Consider the following 16,933-nt stretch of genomic DNA (forward strand, 5'->3'; position numbering starts at 1 on the left):
TGAGCCAAGTGAGACGATCGCGGCATTTTGCGCGAAGCTCTGTTCGCGCTTAGCGCAAAATGCCACGGTAGTCTGAAATGTCACGCGTCTCCACCCCTGACATTTCAGACTTTTCTCAACCTGCGTCCCAGGGCCTTTCTGCTGATTCCGTGGATTAAACATGGCGGACAAATCGACGGAAGAAGGGACGACAATCGACGACGACGAATTTTGCATCCCTAAACCTTCATGACTCATATTTGACAAATTATTCGGCTCTGTAGTGCAAGGATGGATAGTGAACGGTAACTATTGCAGGTTATAGGAACAGAAAAATTTGTAGCTCAAGTTGAGATGTTGATCACCCGGACACATAGTCTGAAAAGCTAGCCCCCTATTTTCGAGTCATTTAGCGCCCTTCAAATGTAATATTCCTCTTTCTTGAAGCCACAAACAAAAACAAGCACGCTTCAAATATGATATTCCTCGTTCTAAAATAGCGGGCTAAGTAACCGGGTCGAAATGACCGTAAACGGTACCCTGCAAGCAGAGGTTTACGGTTACAATGTATCTCGCCACCAAACCCAACTTCTCATCCGAACCGAACTTGTCCTTTCAATAAGTATTAAGATAATTATATTTTTCTTGGTGTCGAGGTGCTCAGATGCCAGCAGAGGCCCTTTAATCTCCCTAGATCTAGGAAGATCGAAGGGCCTCTGCTCGCAGGGTAAAGCAGACGTAAGACTTCCTGTAAATGTCTAAAGCTCAAATTACCCCCCCTGTAGCTTGGAACCACCAAAGTTTTTTCCAAATTCCCTCTAGTGTCACGTTTGACTTTGAATTGCCCTGCTCATAAGACATAGTGTTTTCCATTCAAGTGAAAGAGTAACAATTTTTAAGATGTGTAAGTCTTATCTATTTTATGCAGAACTCATGAACCCTTTATATAGCCATGTCTACACTTTTGACATGCCAGGTTTAGTCATCATCATGAACTATTTACTATAAAATAACTAGGCTCAAGTCCTCGTCACCTGCTGCTATACAGGATGAAGAGTTCTTCACTCGTGAAAGCTACAAGAAATATTCATGTCTTCCATCTTTTGTGGAGTTCCTTGACAAACATCTTAAAGCAATCAAAGATGGTGGCAGTGATATTGAAAGTAGCTATGGTAACAGTTCAATGAAAGATTTACCATTCATGTCTGAGGGGTACAATGTCCAAGGTGCTAACAGAATTGGTGCTGAGGGAGATCGATCAAATGGTGCCCCAGCTTCTGTTGGTCCTCAAATGGAGTTCCCATTTGTTTCTAAAGTCAGTATTGAAAGTCAGAAATTATTGATGGAAACTCTTCAGATGATCAAGAGCAGGGAGCTGGCCAAAGTAGATTTAGAGAAGATGCAAACTGTTCAGGTATAAACAATGATTGCTATTGAATTTTGCTAATACAGTGGAACCCGGCATTATGACCACTCTGTTTATACAACCACCTAGTTACTATGACCATAATGACCCAATAGTAAAAAACACTGTTCTTTATAATACCCTGTGAATACAACTATGCACCTTATCATTACGGCCTGGCTTTAATGGCAGAAAGGTGGTCAGATTAATAGGGTTTCACTGTACTTACAACTCTAACGACTCCAGGGTGCTTGTAAGTTATGTAGTTACATTGCAGTATAACCCTTTAAGTCCCAATAGTGACCAATATCAATTTTCTCCTAATGATATCCATACATTGTCAAGAGATTGGCTTATGAGAATTAATAAAATGATCACTAAAGAGAAAATGCCTTGATCTTTCATCAAATTCTTTCAACACATTCTTTAAGAAGATGTAATAACATCAGTTTGGAGAATTTGTATATGGATTTTGGGGCTGAAATGGATAAGTCAATTCCAAGAGCACCCATCACCTCTCTCCCTCATCCTGATTCGTCCTTTTACCGAAAAGGAAGCAGGGTGGGGGACTTCAATATTGCAATTATGGGGATGCTCATCATCTCATGTAGAGGTACAAGTTACAGATTTTGGTGTCACTTATGGTGTTCAAGATGGAAAGCCAGTGTTTTTACCAAAAAAATTATTGCCTAGGGTTGTGGGTAGAGAAATATCTGTGTAAAAAACAGTGCTGTTGTTTGAATGTGTTGGAGTATGGTCTCCTTTAGGGGTCAAATTTTCCTACAAGCGACCACTCTCTAATACGGGAGTTCCCCCTCTCTCCCCCAGAGATATTTTAGGTTAATTATGTACCTAACATTCTGGTTACTTTAGCTTTCAAATCTTACAGTTAAACCGGGAAAACCATGAACACAAGAAATATTTCTGGAATGTTATTGTGTTGCAAGAAAAAAGCTAATCAGTCATAAGAAAACTGAACTGCAAGCAAACATGTTAATTAGTTTGTTATTTGGTAGCTAGTTTTTGCATGTCCTGATCTTTACTGTGTTTGGTCATAACGCAATTCCTGAGATACAGGTGTTCACAGTTTCCCCAGTCACACTGTAATAATAACCATTACTGTTCACTGTTTACAGGATCTAAAGATTAAAGTCTTAACAGAACAAGAGGAATTCCAAAAGTTTGTTTACAAACATGCTAAAGCCAACCACCGCCTTTACAACTATATTCACCCTAATGGATGGGACTACTTCAAGGTAATTATATTGAGTTTTTGTTATCTCTCAGCCACTTACTTACTGTCATACATCTCTCTCTTAGTGGAAATTAACCTCTGCATGTTTGATATTTTCAATCCTGGGGCCTCTGTGTTTCTCGAAAGTCCCAGTAACTTTTTAGGCTCGAAAAGCTGTTTTATGTTTACCACGTTTGCATTCAAGATCAAAGTTTCAGTTATTTTGAAAATGTTGCAATGAAACTACCAGTTAATGAAGCAAAATTGACCGGCTTGTGAGCTACGAACTTTTCAACAGGTGTTGATTTTAAAATTTGCCTTCGGGCCCGAAAGTTACTAGGCCTTTCGAGAAACGGACCCCTGTTTTGTTACAATGTAGCTACCACATTAAACAATTTATATATTGTGCTTTTAGGCAAAAACTGAAGAAAAACTGATGGAGGTCAATGCTCATTACCCCGTGAGTTTTTCTGCATATTGTTTCACTTTATTCCAACAAGTCATCAGCTACCTTAAAATTCTGAAAATAAGCCCCTCCATGTATAAGCCCCTCCAAATATAAGCCCCCCAAAATCGTAATGCAAAAAGCCCTCCATTAAATTGCCCCTCCAAGTATAAGCCCCCCGGGGGGCTTGTACTTGGAATTTGCCCTCAAATACAAAGTAAAACAAAGCAAAAATGGTAAATTTCCTTCCCACTACGAGCTAGCCCAATCGATTTCAAAACGCAAATTTCCCTCCATACATAAGCCCATCCGAATATAAACCCATCAAAAAATAAGCCCCTCAAAAAAGGCCTTTGAAAAATATAAGCCCCGGGGCTTATTTTCGGAATTTTACGGTATTTGAAATAATTTATAGAAACCAATTTACAGCTGAAATGTACTACATCACATGTAATATTCATGTTTAATCTGCCTTTCTCTGCTTCAAGTCAAAATTGGTAAATGTTTTAATCACAGTACCAGTCAAACCTCGATTATCCAGACTCGTTGCGACTTGAGTAAATAGTCTGGATAATCAAGAGTCTGGATAATCTAAAATATGAATATTAATGAGACAATAATGCAAACATAGGGAATAAAGAAAACAAAATTTAATTGTGAATTAGCTCTTACTTGCATTTATGTACAGTCTGTATGTCGTATGTATTTACAAATAAAGTGTTCATGTTCAAAACAGATTAAAACAGTGTCTTAAACACACCTTTGGAAGGATTAATGAACTTTTAATCTTTTCAATTTTTGAAGATCACATCTTCTTAATATTCATGAAAAAAAATCGGGATCAGGGAAACAAGTCCGGATAATCAAAGTCCAGATAATCGAGGTTCTTCTGTACCCAGTCAAGAAAGAAAAATTGAAGGGAGCCCAGTACTCTGAACCTGTGAAATCCAGGGTGCCCAGCATATTATGTCTATGAATAAACAAAGATTTCCCTATCGCACAAGAGACAACTGGAAAGCAAATCACTAGGGGCCACCAAGTACTGCTAGAGCACAGCCCTTGCAGTATATATCTATACTAATTTTAGTGGCTGGTTTATTTCTCTTTGTAGCAACAGTATTCTCTACAGGAAACCATTGGTTTGGCTGTGGGAGCTGTATTTAAATCTGATGCAGTGTTGACTTTTGAGCAAACTGTAGAGCAAGTGGTGAGTTTTCAGTTAAAATAAATAATAAGTTTATAACAGTCATCATCAAGAAATGTTACAACTGGAAATGGATTGCTTACATGTATTCATACAGTTCTTGTAATTTGTACCTCAAAGCTTAACAACTCTGAACAGAAACATGATTTTTACAAATACAATAATCTAAAACAAAGCTTATGTCTAAATAAATGGTCTTTGATGTACAGTGTTTCCTAAATCATTTATATTTTTTCTTACTTTTTCTTTTCCTTTTTTTTCTAATGTAGGGGAATGTACCATTGCTATCTCTTCCTGCAAGTAATGGGTTATTGCTTTCTGAAGTCACATCTAAGTTAAAACAGAGATTAAAAACACCTACTACAGAAACAAGCAAGGTAATGTATGGACACAACAGGATTTCATCAACAGACTTAAGAGTTACAACATAATAAACAGTACCACAGGAAAATACTGCTCAGTAGCTTTCATTTGAATGGTCACACGATAGGATTCCATCCACAGACTCAAAAGTTAGAACCACCTTGTACAGCATAATAAAAGTACCATAGGAAAGTAATGCTCAGTAGCTTTCATTTGAATGGTCACACCATAGTATTTCATCCACAGACTCAAAAATTAGATCCACCTTCTACAGCATAATAAACAGCACCACAGGAAAGTACTGCTTTGTAGCTTTCATTTGAATGGTCACACCATAGGATTTTGTCTACAGACTCAAAAATTAGAACCACCCTGTACAGCATAATAAATAGTACCACAGACAAGTACTGCTCTGTAGCTTTCATTCAATGAATGGTCACACGAAAGGATTTTATTATAATTCTTGTTACAGAATCAAAAGATAGAACCATATTACATTTTTTTACAATTGACTTTTTTAATTTCTGGAATTAACCATCCAAAGATATGTTTCGTCATAAAGAAGAAAATTACTTTCCATTTTAGCTTGAATGCCATACTGTACATGTTACAGTCGCTGTTTTCAAAGGGATCATGTTTAATTTTTTAATGCAAATGTGGAGCAGTTGGGAAAGCATAATTTAAATATTGGTATATTCCAAATGAGAGAATTTGATAGTCTCGACGCTAAATTTGTAGTTCATATTTTTTTTACCTTTTTCACTTCCCATTCCAGTTTGTGAGTGAGGATCCTGTAGCTATGGATTTGGCAAGAAAGCATAAAGTTGATATTGTGATTTCTTCCAGTGGATTGAACACTCTTTTGGATAATCATGCCCCTGACTATGGAAAACAGTGGCAATTGCCTGTCACCGTTCAGCGGCTTGAAGGTTCGGTTTTACTGCATACAAGTTCCTAGATTTTTTAAAACCATCACGAATTAGTACAAGATTGTGGTAAGCTTGCCACTGATCTCTGTCTGTGCTGAGGCCCTGTTGGGGGTGTGTGTGTAGGAGGGGGGGGGGGGGTTCAAGTGTGTCTAACTTCTCCCCTAACAAAACATTTTACCCTAAGTATGAAGTTAGAGTGAACATTGGTTCAGGGGAGGAGTACCCTGGGTGCCAGAGACTTTTCTAGCGTGGTTTCCGGTTTTTGTCAAGCTAAGGGACTGGTCAAAAAGTATAGGGGGGGGGGGGGTGGGCCGGAGCAGAGAGGGGGTGGGTCATGAGGTTTTGAGCCTTGTGTAAGGGGTGGGTCGTGCAATTTGCAGCTACCCTTAGGGGGTGGGTCACCCTATTTTATTACATAGATAAGGACTAACTGCACTAACGAGACAGTTGACCACACTTGTTTTATAAAACACAGCCAGCTGGAATTATGCACCTATCAATGTAAATCCCGTGGGGGGGGAGTGCGGGCAAGGGGAGGGGATTTGATGCCTGGGACTATCCCCGCTGTCGGGCTTTTGATCGTGTGAAGCGACCCCGGGGTCGGGACATTTGACTTTGACCGACAGAAGCCTGGTATCAATTCAGAAGCAGTTACCAAGTCCGTCCCTCGAGGCTTCCTGAAAGTCACGTTGTTGGAGAAAGGTATGAAGTTTTCATTTGTCTTTATCGCCATAATCCGATACTTTAAACTGTCATCTAAACAGATAATGTCTATTTTATCTTCAAGTTCCCATCTGATTGTAAAACTCGATTGAAATCGAATTCCACCATGAAAGTCAGAGGATTTTTTATGGGTCACTGATCCGACCTGTTCCGGATGTTGAGCAGATGTTATAAAGCATTTTACGTTTTATTAATATTATATAGCACGGTCAATCTTCCTGGAGTGATTTTGTTGTTCAAGATAAGATATGCTAATGGAGAGAGAAAATACTTAATTACGGCGAGTAATTTAATGGAGCTTCCGTTAACCGTAAATAAAAGTAGTAACGACGTGTTTGAAATGTTCTTTTATTCGTTTTATATAGTATTATAGCATTGTTTGTCTAGATTTTTTCCCCTGGGGTAGGGGCTTTTTTGACACTTTTGATTGAACTTTCGTTTCCCACCCTGGGGAATTTGATCGAAAAATTTTAAAATCTGTCAAATCCCCACCCCTTGCCCGCACTCCCCCCCCCCCCCCCCCCCCCCCCCACGAGGTTTACATTGATAGGTGCATTATTGCTAAAATACTCACAAACCTGTTGTGCGAGAAAATGCAACGGGTGACAGACCGCACATCCCGTGAACCCTTTGTTAACCTTTTTTTTTTTGGCTCTAACGAGCATGTCCTTTAATGATTTTCCTTTTTTGTAAGGAAATGATTGGTGGTTCTTAAAAAATTTATTAAAGTTATGGTTGGCTCTGTATAAGATTCCATTTTTATTATTTAAGCTTCCTTTTTAGTAGACACTGAGGGTTGGTATTTTGTCACAAATGGCAATAAATCTTTTTCCTCCTTGTAGGTTTTGTTTTAGGAGTTTAGACTCGTTTTTGTGAATTTTATTTCTGATACTAGGTCTTCTATCAAAGTTTGTGGGTAGCCTCCGTCCATCAAGCGTTTTTTGAATTATTTTCCTCAAAGGTTGTTTCTGAGGAGTTTTTTCGTAGGGTTCTCAAGGCTTCTCCTTTGACAAATCCTTTTTTAACACTTGGAGGGTGACACGAGGTGAAATGTGTGTGCAAGAAGGTTTCCGTTCATTTAAAATGTGTCTTTGCGTCAAGGATAGATTTTTCTTGAATTTTGTGCCTTTGTATACAACCGTGTCTAAGAACGCTGCATCTCAGTGTCAAATGTTTCGGCCATGAATTTAACAGTTGGGTGATGAAAGTTTGCTTGTTCAATGAAGGCTTCGATGTCTGGTTTACTCATGTCCCATAGGGAAAAGACATCGTGTATGTAGCATTTCCAAACTGTTGTTCTAAAGACAGTTTTGCTTAGAGTTGTCGTTTCAATATATGTCATGAAAATATTGGCAAAGGAATCAAAACTGCTGTCTTTGTGCCCATTACAGTTCCATGGTTTTGTAGGTAGTGCTTTCCATTGAAGTGGAAGAAATTTTCTTTGAGGATTAATCTAAGAATTTCCGGCAAGTAATGTTTAGGAATGGGTTGTCTTTGTATAAATTTTCATATGCGTTGTGACAGACAATTTCAATATACCCTCGTTTTGCTGTATATTTGTGTCAAGACTCATAACGTCCATCGTAACAAGAAATGTTCGGTTTTTCACATTTGTCTTTTCAGTGAAAGGTATGATTTCTGTGATTTTGATATTGGTTGTAGCAGTGTATCAACAAATTTTGTCAAGCACAGAACAAGGTTAGGCCATCCTCTTTTTTTTCTCCGTTAACCGTTTTGGCATTTGTAAAAAAAAAGTAACGACATAGTTACACCATTTTTCACTTGAAATAGTTCTTTTAGTCTGAAAAATGAGCATAGTAACAGCACAGAGAAAAACAAGAACAAAAACATGAACAATTTTCACAGTATATTTTACATTTTGTTAATCCAAATATGTGAATGTTAACTTTTAACGTCGTCCTGGGGTACCAGGGCCCACTATTCGGAGACTTCTTGTGATTTTTTTTTAAGTTTTTTTTTTTTCAATCCGACCGACCGACCCAATATCAGGAAACGCATTCGACGGTAAACAAAGAGAAAAAAGGGGATGGCCTTATAGAAAACCAAACATCCATGTTTTAACTAAGGGGTGGGTCATGCAATTTCCAACCTTGCTTTAGGGGTGGGTCAGTCATTTTTGTACCGAAGGGAGAGGGGGTGGGTCATGAGTTTTTTAACAACCACATTTCCAAATGCTCTGGCCCACCCCCCCCCCCCCCCTATACTTTTTGACCAGTCCCTAATCACAAATATAAAGATGACAATGTTCTTCGGGTACTGGCCATTCTGTCTATTTTATTGAGCGTAACAAAATTCCCCTCCAAAGAATGTAAACGTCCAGCATGTGAGTCGCAGTTTTGGATCATTCGTGTAATCGGGGCAGAATAGCCATGTAATTGGAGTCCCATTAAAGTGTGTGTATGCGTGCGGTTTGGTATGTACTCGTGACTTCATTCTTTTTCCTAAATATTGACAAAAAGCTCAAATGGAGACAGAGAGTTAGGTATTCTTGGAATCCTTTAAGAATTAACATTCTTCTTGAAATTCGTCAGGCTGGAATTAAAAAATCGGCCCAAATAAGGGCAATGCTAAACTTTCCAACCGTTTTAGCTTCCTGCCATTTTTGCTTTGGACAAAATAACGCCACACAATAACCAAAACAGACACTCAAATGACGATCATACTCAACCTACTTAAGAAATGACTCCTGGGTTCAAACTCTCACAGAAAGTACATGTACAGTGAAACTTGTATTAGGCGGACAGCCCCGGGATCTTTGCTGATGTCTGCTTAACCTTTAAGCTCCAATATCAACAAACAAATTCTCCAGACTGATTTCCATAGATTTCCCTTAAAATTAGTTGAGAGAATTTGATTAAAGATCATAGAATTTTCCCTTTTTTGATCGTTTCATTAATTGTCATAACCTTTTATCGTGCGCCGTGGATACGAGAGGGCAACCTCGTTCCCAGGGTTCTCTCCTACCCGCCCGTCCGAAGGGCGGGTTGGAGAGAACCCTGGGAACGAGGTTGACGAGAGGGTACTTTCTTGCGTGCGGCGGTTTGCCTAGATATGGACTCAGGCCGAATCCACAAGCGGCAAACCGGCGAAAGTCACTATAAAACTTACCGAAACCGGAAACCGACACCTAAGGTAGGTTGGTCTTCGCAAGGACAAAACTGCTGATACTGCTCGTTGATGATGACTGTCGGTATGCGCAAGATATTGGCTATGACGTGGGAATAGTTTCGCTACGTACGTCTGACATGTACCTTCCGCTACAATAAAATCGCATAGGGGAGTAAAATAATTCCCTGGTGGTGATATTTTGGCCAAATTGCCCAACAATGGCTCCACAGGAGGCTAAATCTCCCTCTCACTTTTGGTGCTAAGACAGATCTTTTGAACTCACAGTATTTGACTTGTTCTTATTTTCCTTCTCTGCTGTAGGAGCACAAGGTCAATCAAGTAACCAGAGAGTGGTTTTCATCGACAAATCTCTTCCACCGCAAAACATCGATCCTCGCTTAGTTAACTGGCAATACTTCAAGTATGCTTTACGAAAACTGCTTTGCACAAAAACCGGTCCGCAAAACACAACAGTGAATAATGGTCAGGATAGAAATCTCGGCTTAAAAACGGACAAAACTGAAGAGGACAAAAACGACACTGCTGTGGCTCTTTCAGAGCACAAAACCAGAAAGCGCCAAGCGGTGGAAGAAGAAAACGAGCTCAAGGAGTTGAAGAAACCCAAAGTAGCTAAATCGACATCGGGTCCAGAAATTTACCCTTGTGAAAAAGAGAGAGATTCGTCCATTACTGACGAAACAAGAAGGTATTTCGTTTACAATCTGTGGAGATTTGGCAAGCTTAAGATTTTGATTCGCTGCAGTGTAGATGCTTATAGAGCAGATCCTGAAAAACAGAACTCCTTTACTTTCTTCAGCGTGCTTCCTAAACTTGAATACCTGCCAACGTTTGGACATGAAAAGCTTACACCTAGTGAGACGGCGCGGTTATGGCTTCATGGATACACTCGTCCTCAGACGAAAATCATATGTGGAAGAATCAACGTATTTAACTCAGCACTATTACGAGCTGACGAGCTGTCTCTGAACGATGTTTTACAGCAAGGAACGGATTTTAACCCGGCTCAAGGGATGAAAATGGTGTTTCAAATTTTTCAAGCTCTCATGCGACTTCCTGAGTCCAAGTTCATACTGTCTCACAAGTCCGGAGAACTTCATAGCTGTTTGTACAAGAGTTTTGGGTTTTCGAAATCTAGTTCGAGGTCTTCGTTTGAAGTCCACACTTTGAAAAGGCCAGTTATGACCAACTTCTCAGAAGCTACCATTCCTTGGGTTCCGATCGATTGTAATCTGTTTTTGCCGTGGCAGATAAGGAAAAAAAGAGTTCCCTGCACGTTTCCAGCCGTTCTGGAGAAAGATCTGGCGCTAATGGCGCAAAAAGAACAGGAAGCGAAGGCAAAGAAATCCAAGATGAACAAGAAGAAAGGGAAAAAGAAATATAAAGGAAAAGCAGAGGGATTTGCACCTAGAAAACCAAAGCCAGGACATGCGACACAACAGTCTAGTGATATTGCTGATCAGGGAAGGAAACCTCAGAACACAAAAAGTCAAAAGCGCAAGTTTCATAAACGGTGGCAAAAGGGTCGTAAGTCTGCGTTGTCGACTAATTTTTATGACACGCAGCCAGTGGAAAAAGAAAGTGAGGTATTTTCAGCTGCAAGAATGGCTTCCGATCCGGTTACCTATGACGATATTGATTTTTGAGGAACAAAGAAAACAAATTCCCTTTGTTTTAAAGAATACCCCAGGGCTAGTTGTTTAACAGAAAATTGATAGACTGGACTAGGGTTCCGCGTTTTTAAATTTCCCGTTAATTTTTTGGATCCGAAGGAACTATTCCAATGTCATAATCTAAAGAATGGTAGTGTGAATTCGAACCCACAACGAACAGGGTTCGCATAGTCTTGAAAAGTCCTTGAATTTTAGGGGAAGTCCTTGAAAAGTCCTTGAATTCCACGTTTCCTAGAAAAGTCCTTAAATTTCTGTGACAGTCCTCAAAATGACACTAAGTTTTCTACACGAGCGACCACTGGGAATAATGGTTTATGGTGGGCACTTGCAGTTCAGCTGGTTGGGCCTGGGGCGGATCCATTGTTGCGACATTGTTTCGAATGGTTGCAACATTGTACCAACATTACAACGCTGTGTTGCGCTGAAAATGAAATCCGGCGTGTAGCATTACTTTAAAGGTGATGTTACACGGAACGATGCGCAACGACGATTTTTAGCGCAGCACAGCGTTGCAATGTTGGAACAGTCAGTTGCAACCATTTGAAACAATGTCGTAACAATGTTGCAACGCTGTGTTGCGCTAAAACTCGTTGTTACGAATCGTCCCATGTAACATCGCATTAAAACTTCCTAATTTCATGTTTTATGGAGACGTTGACACAAGACAACTATTTTCTTTTTCTTTTTGTGAACTTAGGTACAGTCCTTTAGAATTCAACTCCTGAAAAAATCTCAAACATTTGACAAAATAAAAGAGTAAGAGTAAGAGCGATCAATTTTGAGACAGCGCGAATTCACTTTTTGGGAACGTTTTTGCTGCCGTTGCCGTGGCCGTTGTTGTCGGAGCTCGCTTCGAGGGAGAGGAACGCGCGCGTGTCCTCTTATCACGCGCGATCGCTCATCTTGCGCCACATATTTCTTATGAGCTGCGGCTACGCGCGCGAATTCGTTACCTTATGACTTGGGTCGAAAACAAATAATTTATGATATTGCGCTTAGTATGTTCGTCCAGTTGAACACCAGAACGTAAAACAAGATAAACAATAAGAGGAACGAATGAACACTTTTCAGTTACAATGACATTATTTCACAATGCTTGGCGATTGCTTAGCAATCAGGAAATTTGTTTTTTATTATAATGGAAATAGCCCGTAAATCGATTAAAGACTATATCCAAAACCTACATCACGATGCTAGAACGTAAATCCCTTTTAATAACATAACACAGCACAGGTAGCCCAAGCTCGAAATATGAGCATAGGCGAGCATCGGCATTGTTACGTAACATTCAAAATATAAGGATTTGTATGGGGAAAAAACCTATGGTTTCTCTAACCTTCGAAAATGAAAGGATTTCAATTAAAAACAGCTTACCTTACTTAAAATGTGTGTTACGTCTCTCCTGTGTGGTCCACGGGCAGATTAATGGCCGTTTTATGTGAACGGTTTCTCTCTATATAACGAGAAAACCGTTTACATAAAAACTCATAAAACGGCCATAAATCGAACCATGATCTTTGCGATTACCGAGAGCAACTCTCTATCCAGCCAACTGGAGAGCGGGCCATTGTGAGTTCGTACAGTACCCGTTGGTGTAGCCTCGTACCCAGGCCAGTTTGCGCTATCTGAGTTCACGGCAGAGAAGGCGAATTGACAGATCACATCTGAAATCGCCGAGGACGACTGGGAACGAGGCTGCCGTTGGTGAAAATGACATGAAATGACTCATATTTTGAACTGCAGATAAAGACATTGAAATTGGCTTGATTCGGTTTCACGGATAGAGCGTTGCGCATGGTCATCACAAAGGTCAGTGTTCGATGTCGGGTCAAACCTGGATTTTTCCAGGTTCTTTTTTAACCGCTTCGGTTGTTTATTCAACTGCGAGAATCATTTCCACTTTCAGTACACATAACATTATTCAATGTCTTCTGTTATAACATTATTCATTTTATCACGGCGTCTTTTTTGAACCGGTCTGGTATCATGATCGGTTTTCCTTAAGCCCCCTGTGTAACAAGTCCAAAACACCTTTTCGTTTTATCTTCTTTGTCCTGTTTCAAATGTTGTGCTAATGCAGCCGTGCCAAACTGGCTTGACTGTAGCGGGACTGAAGCACTACTAGGAGACCCAGTAGAAACTTTAAGTCACTTTTGTCTTTGCTGTATAAAATGTTTTAACCTGAGATCAGGCTAGGCTCTATTTTCGTTTCGCTTTGTAAATAACATTCTGGAGTGCATAGCGAAACGAAAAGCGGCAGCCGTTAGAGAGAATGTATGAGAACCGCTCAAATTGGGCCAGATCTCAGGTTTAAAATGTTTATAGACCTCGTAAAGCCAGTCTTACGGAGCTGTTCACTTCACCTGACTCTGTGATACATAGGAGAATCATCAGAGGCGGAAAAATGTCTAGACGACGTTGATCGCTCTTATTTTACTGAGCTTGGTCTTCGTGAGTAAGCTGTGGGGACATTTCTTCGCAATGGTAGCCTAAAAGTGGTTAACCTCTGCCAAGCTCTCAAATGATAGGGACGTCCCGAAAACAAGCCAAGCGAAAATAGAAGGCGCGTGATCTGGGAAAAGGAGTGGTGGAAGGAAATGAAAAGGGAAATGAATACCATGAACAACATCGACAGCCTCCTCTCTCCCCAGCCCCCTGCGTCTGTTTTGAACAACGCGGCCCCTCTAAGAGTACATACAGAGCTCCGCTTTTAGGCTTAAATCTTCTTCAATTTTTAATCGAACCCACCCTTTAGTACTCTACAAGTTAAGATACTAACTGATGAGTGAAAGTCAAAAACTACTATTATTGCTCCTACTATTACAACAACAACAACAATGTTTATTCGTTCGCAGTCCCATTTTACAAAGATGGTGTTGCACACAAAAGAATTAAATAATCGAAAAATCATCACTATAAAATCGCTTACTGATAGTTACTTACTACGTGAACTACAAAAAGTAATTAAGCGAGAAGAAGGTAAGACAGAAAAAGTTTCACATTTCTGATTAGAAATTTCCCAAATAAAAGAACTTTACAATTTGGTTGAAACTTGAAGAACGTTTGAGACTTCGTCCCATATCGGCTACTGACTGGATGAAAAATAGCTGACATAGCTGGATGCAAGAGAGAATGATCTCTCTTGTTGGATGTTTGAGATATCGGTCTCATGGTATTTTCGCTATATAAGGTTCTTCATGGAGAGATCAACTAAAGTCACTGACATTCTTTGCCCTTCCTGATTTCAGTCACCCAACCCTAAACATGTATTACCTGAATCAGTACCCGTCAGTGAATACTTATTTAATTTAATGTGAAGTATATGAAATAATTCATTTTTGAACTGCGGTTGTAGATGAAAGTGAAGAAAATTAAAATTAATTTAGTCGGGAAATTAAAACAATAAGGGCGATCAATGGTAAATATTATCTCTCGATCTCATCTGATTTAAGTATAGAACACTACCAAATACACAAACCCTGCGTCTTATTGTAAGTCTACCACTGTAACATATATTATAAGTGATCACAAACCCTGCGTCTTATTGTAAGTCTACCACTGTAACATATATTATAAGTGATCACAAACCCTGCGTCTTATTGTAAGTCTACCACTGTAACATATATTATAAGTGATCACAAACCCTGCGTCTTATTGTAAGTCTACCACTGTAACCTATATTATAAGTGATCACAAACCCTGCGTCTTATTGTAAGTCTGACTATTGTAAACTGAATATCTTACATTCATAAAAGGTCTCAAGTAAATTAGGACATGGGTCGAATGCTTTCGTTGAAAACTGAGGGGGTGGTCTATATTCGTAAGTATTTATTGTAAAGCTCTAAATTCTGTGAAACAGGAGATTTCTCGAAAAGTTAAACTTTTTATCACATATTTTTTAAGCAAATTAGGTCACGAAATCCCAAAAAATCTTCAAGCACAAATGGCGGCAGTTTAAATTGGAAGTTACTCAACTTAATTGCTATAAGATAACTTACAATATCAAAAAACTACAAAACTGTGATTGGCGACATTGAATATGTAATTACTTTTGAAGATAAAAGGTTTTATTCACTAGTACCTAGTTCCCCATTACAAGTAATTCCTTTAATCGGACCTTTCCTTTGCAATATCTTAACACTGCCAAGTACAGAAATGATGTACCTAAAGGCCTTAAAACTAATAAAGGACACAAGAAAAAGTGTGCCCACTTTTTTTTTTTAAGCGACAGGTCACGTGACCTTTTTTGCATAAATTGGTAAAAAAAAATGTGCTTGTCTGACGAAGTTTTACGCCGGCTGCCACAAAAGATTCGAAAGATAGACTACCCCCTCAATTTTTCCCTAAATCCTGGTAGAGATCCATGCCTTAATAAACTTCTTTTGGCAGGAGGACCTAAACGAAAGCAGTCTCACATTCACATGATAACGAGCTGGGGTAAATCCTCTTCACATTGTGTATACCGATGGTAAACTTCCGCTTTCGAGTAACTCGGTTCGTTCATCAAGAGTTCCTTCACCCTTAAAGAAGCCACACCAGCAATCTTTTTCATTTTCATCTGTTCTTTTACCCATGGTCGGTTCACCGTCATCGCAAAATTTAAAAAGGAGGCAATTTGTTACAAAGCCCATAAATGCTATCTGCCCAAATTGCTCTAAGACCATAACAATTTCGTGTCTATTTGATTTTCCGCCAATTCTTTTTTCAGTAACTTCAGACACATCGAAGGTAATTCGAAAAACGGCGAGCACTAGATTAAAAAAATACTCTAAACACCACAACAAAATCACGGCCTTTAAGATAACCCAGGTTAGATTCACACCTTCAGCCCTTTGTTTATGTTTTAAGTATTTGCAGCAAGGTGATTGTGAATATCCTATACAGTCAGACAAATCTTGGATCTTGATGTAATTAAGTATGATTACAATAACGAACATCAAGAAAAAGTCAGTGATGTAAAGTACGAAAATAGTTCTTGCAGCTTCAGGCATATGGCCCAGATCGTCGTAGGCGATAAAAGCACAAAAGCCCGCAACAGAGACACAAAAAGCAGCAAGGAAAATCAAAGTTCTTGGAAGTAGCAACTTTTTAATCTGGCAGATCCGACAAGGTTTCTTCTTCAATTTCTTCCATTTCGGCAGAAGAAGCTTTCCACAGAAGATAAGAAAGATAAATCGGCATATCTCCAAAATACTAACAGTGACTAGCTCAAATATCACGGCGAACATATAGGTAATCCTGCTATTACTATCACTATCGTCACAATGGAAAAAAGAGTGATGAAATGTTTTCACACAATCGAAGGTTTTGTAGCAGCGTATTACTACTCCAGGAACACGAAAAACCATCAAGAGAAAAAGGAGCAATAATCCAGTCCCGCCGATACGGCCACATCTCTGGGGGGGCATTTTTGTTCTCATGCTCGATGTCGTTCTTTGTACCATCTGATTGGGCGTTTCAACTTAACGAATGCTGCGGACAAAACAAGCAGAAATGAAAATCATGTACAGCGGAACCTTGATTTAACGAACCTCTAAAAACGAAGTCCCCTGTATGACGAACGATTTTCTTCAGCCCGGCAAAATTACAATAAAATGTGTGGAACAGAACCTTGATATTTAACGAACCTCGATTTTAAGCTATTTAACGAAATGATAACGAACACAATACAGAAACGCAAACGTAAAGGTAAAATATACCTCGATATAACGAAAAGATGTCAACATATGACCGAAACTAAAAGATAGCTTACTATGAATGCGAAACAGACCAACGAGGATAAAATTTATGTGTACAGTAGTTTTGACGAGTTTTGTTTGCCAGTTCTTGTG

The 16,933-nt window shown here is 39.4% G+C and overlaps 1 protein-coding gene across 1 annotated transcript; it reads left to right on the top strand.

Annotated features, from left to right (window-relative positions):
* Window positions 1–158: 158 nt before the first annotated feature.
* LOC140932402 (uncharacterized) lies at window positions 159–12,285 on the top strand. Its single transcript, XM_073382014.1, has 8 exons — window positions 159–284; window positions 997–1,393; window positions 2,521–2,640; window positions 3,034–3,078; window positions 4,175–4,270; window positions 4,537–4,644; window positions 5,406–5,559; window positions 9,733–12,285. Exons 1-8 carry the CDS (start codon window positions 271–273, stop codon window positions 11,073–11,075), a joined length of 2,277 nt encoding a protein of 758 aa, XP_073238115.1. The 5' UTR covers window positions 159–270; the 3' UTR covers window positions 11,076–12,285.
* The last annotated feature ends 4,648 nt before the right edge of the window (window positions 12,286–16,933 follow it).

The sequence above is a fragment of the Porites lutea genome, chromosome 3 (genome assembly GCF_958299795.1).
Source record: "Porites lutea chromosome 3, jaPorLute2.1, whole genome shotgun sequence".
Taxonomy (NCBI): Eukaryota; Metazoa; Cnidaria; class Anthozoa; order Scleractinia; family Poritidae; genus Porites; species Porites lutea.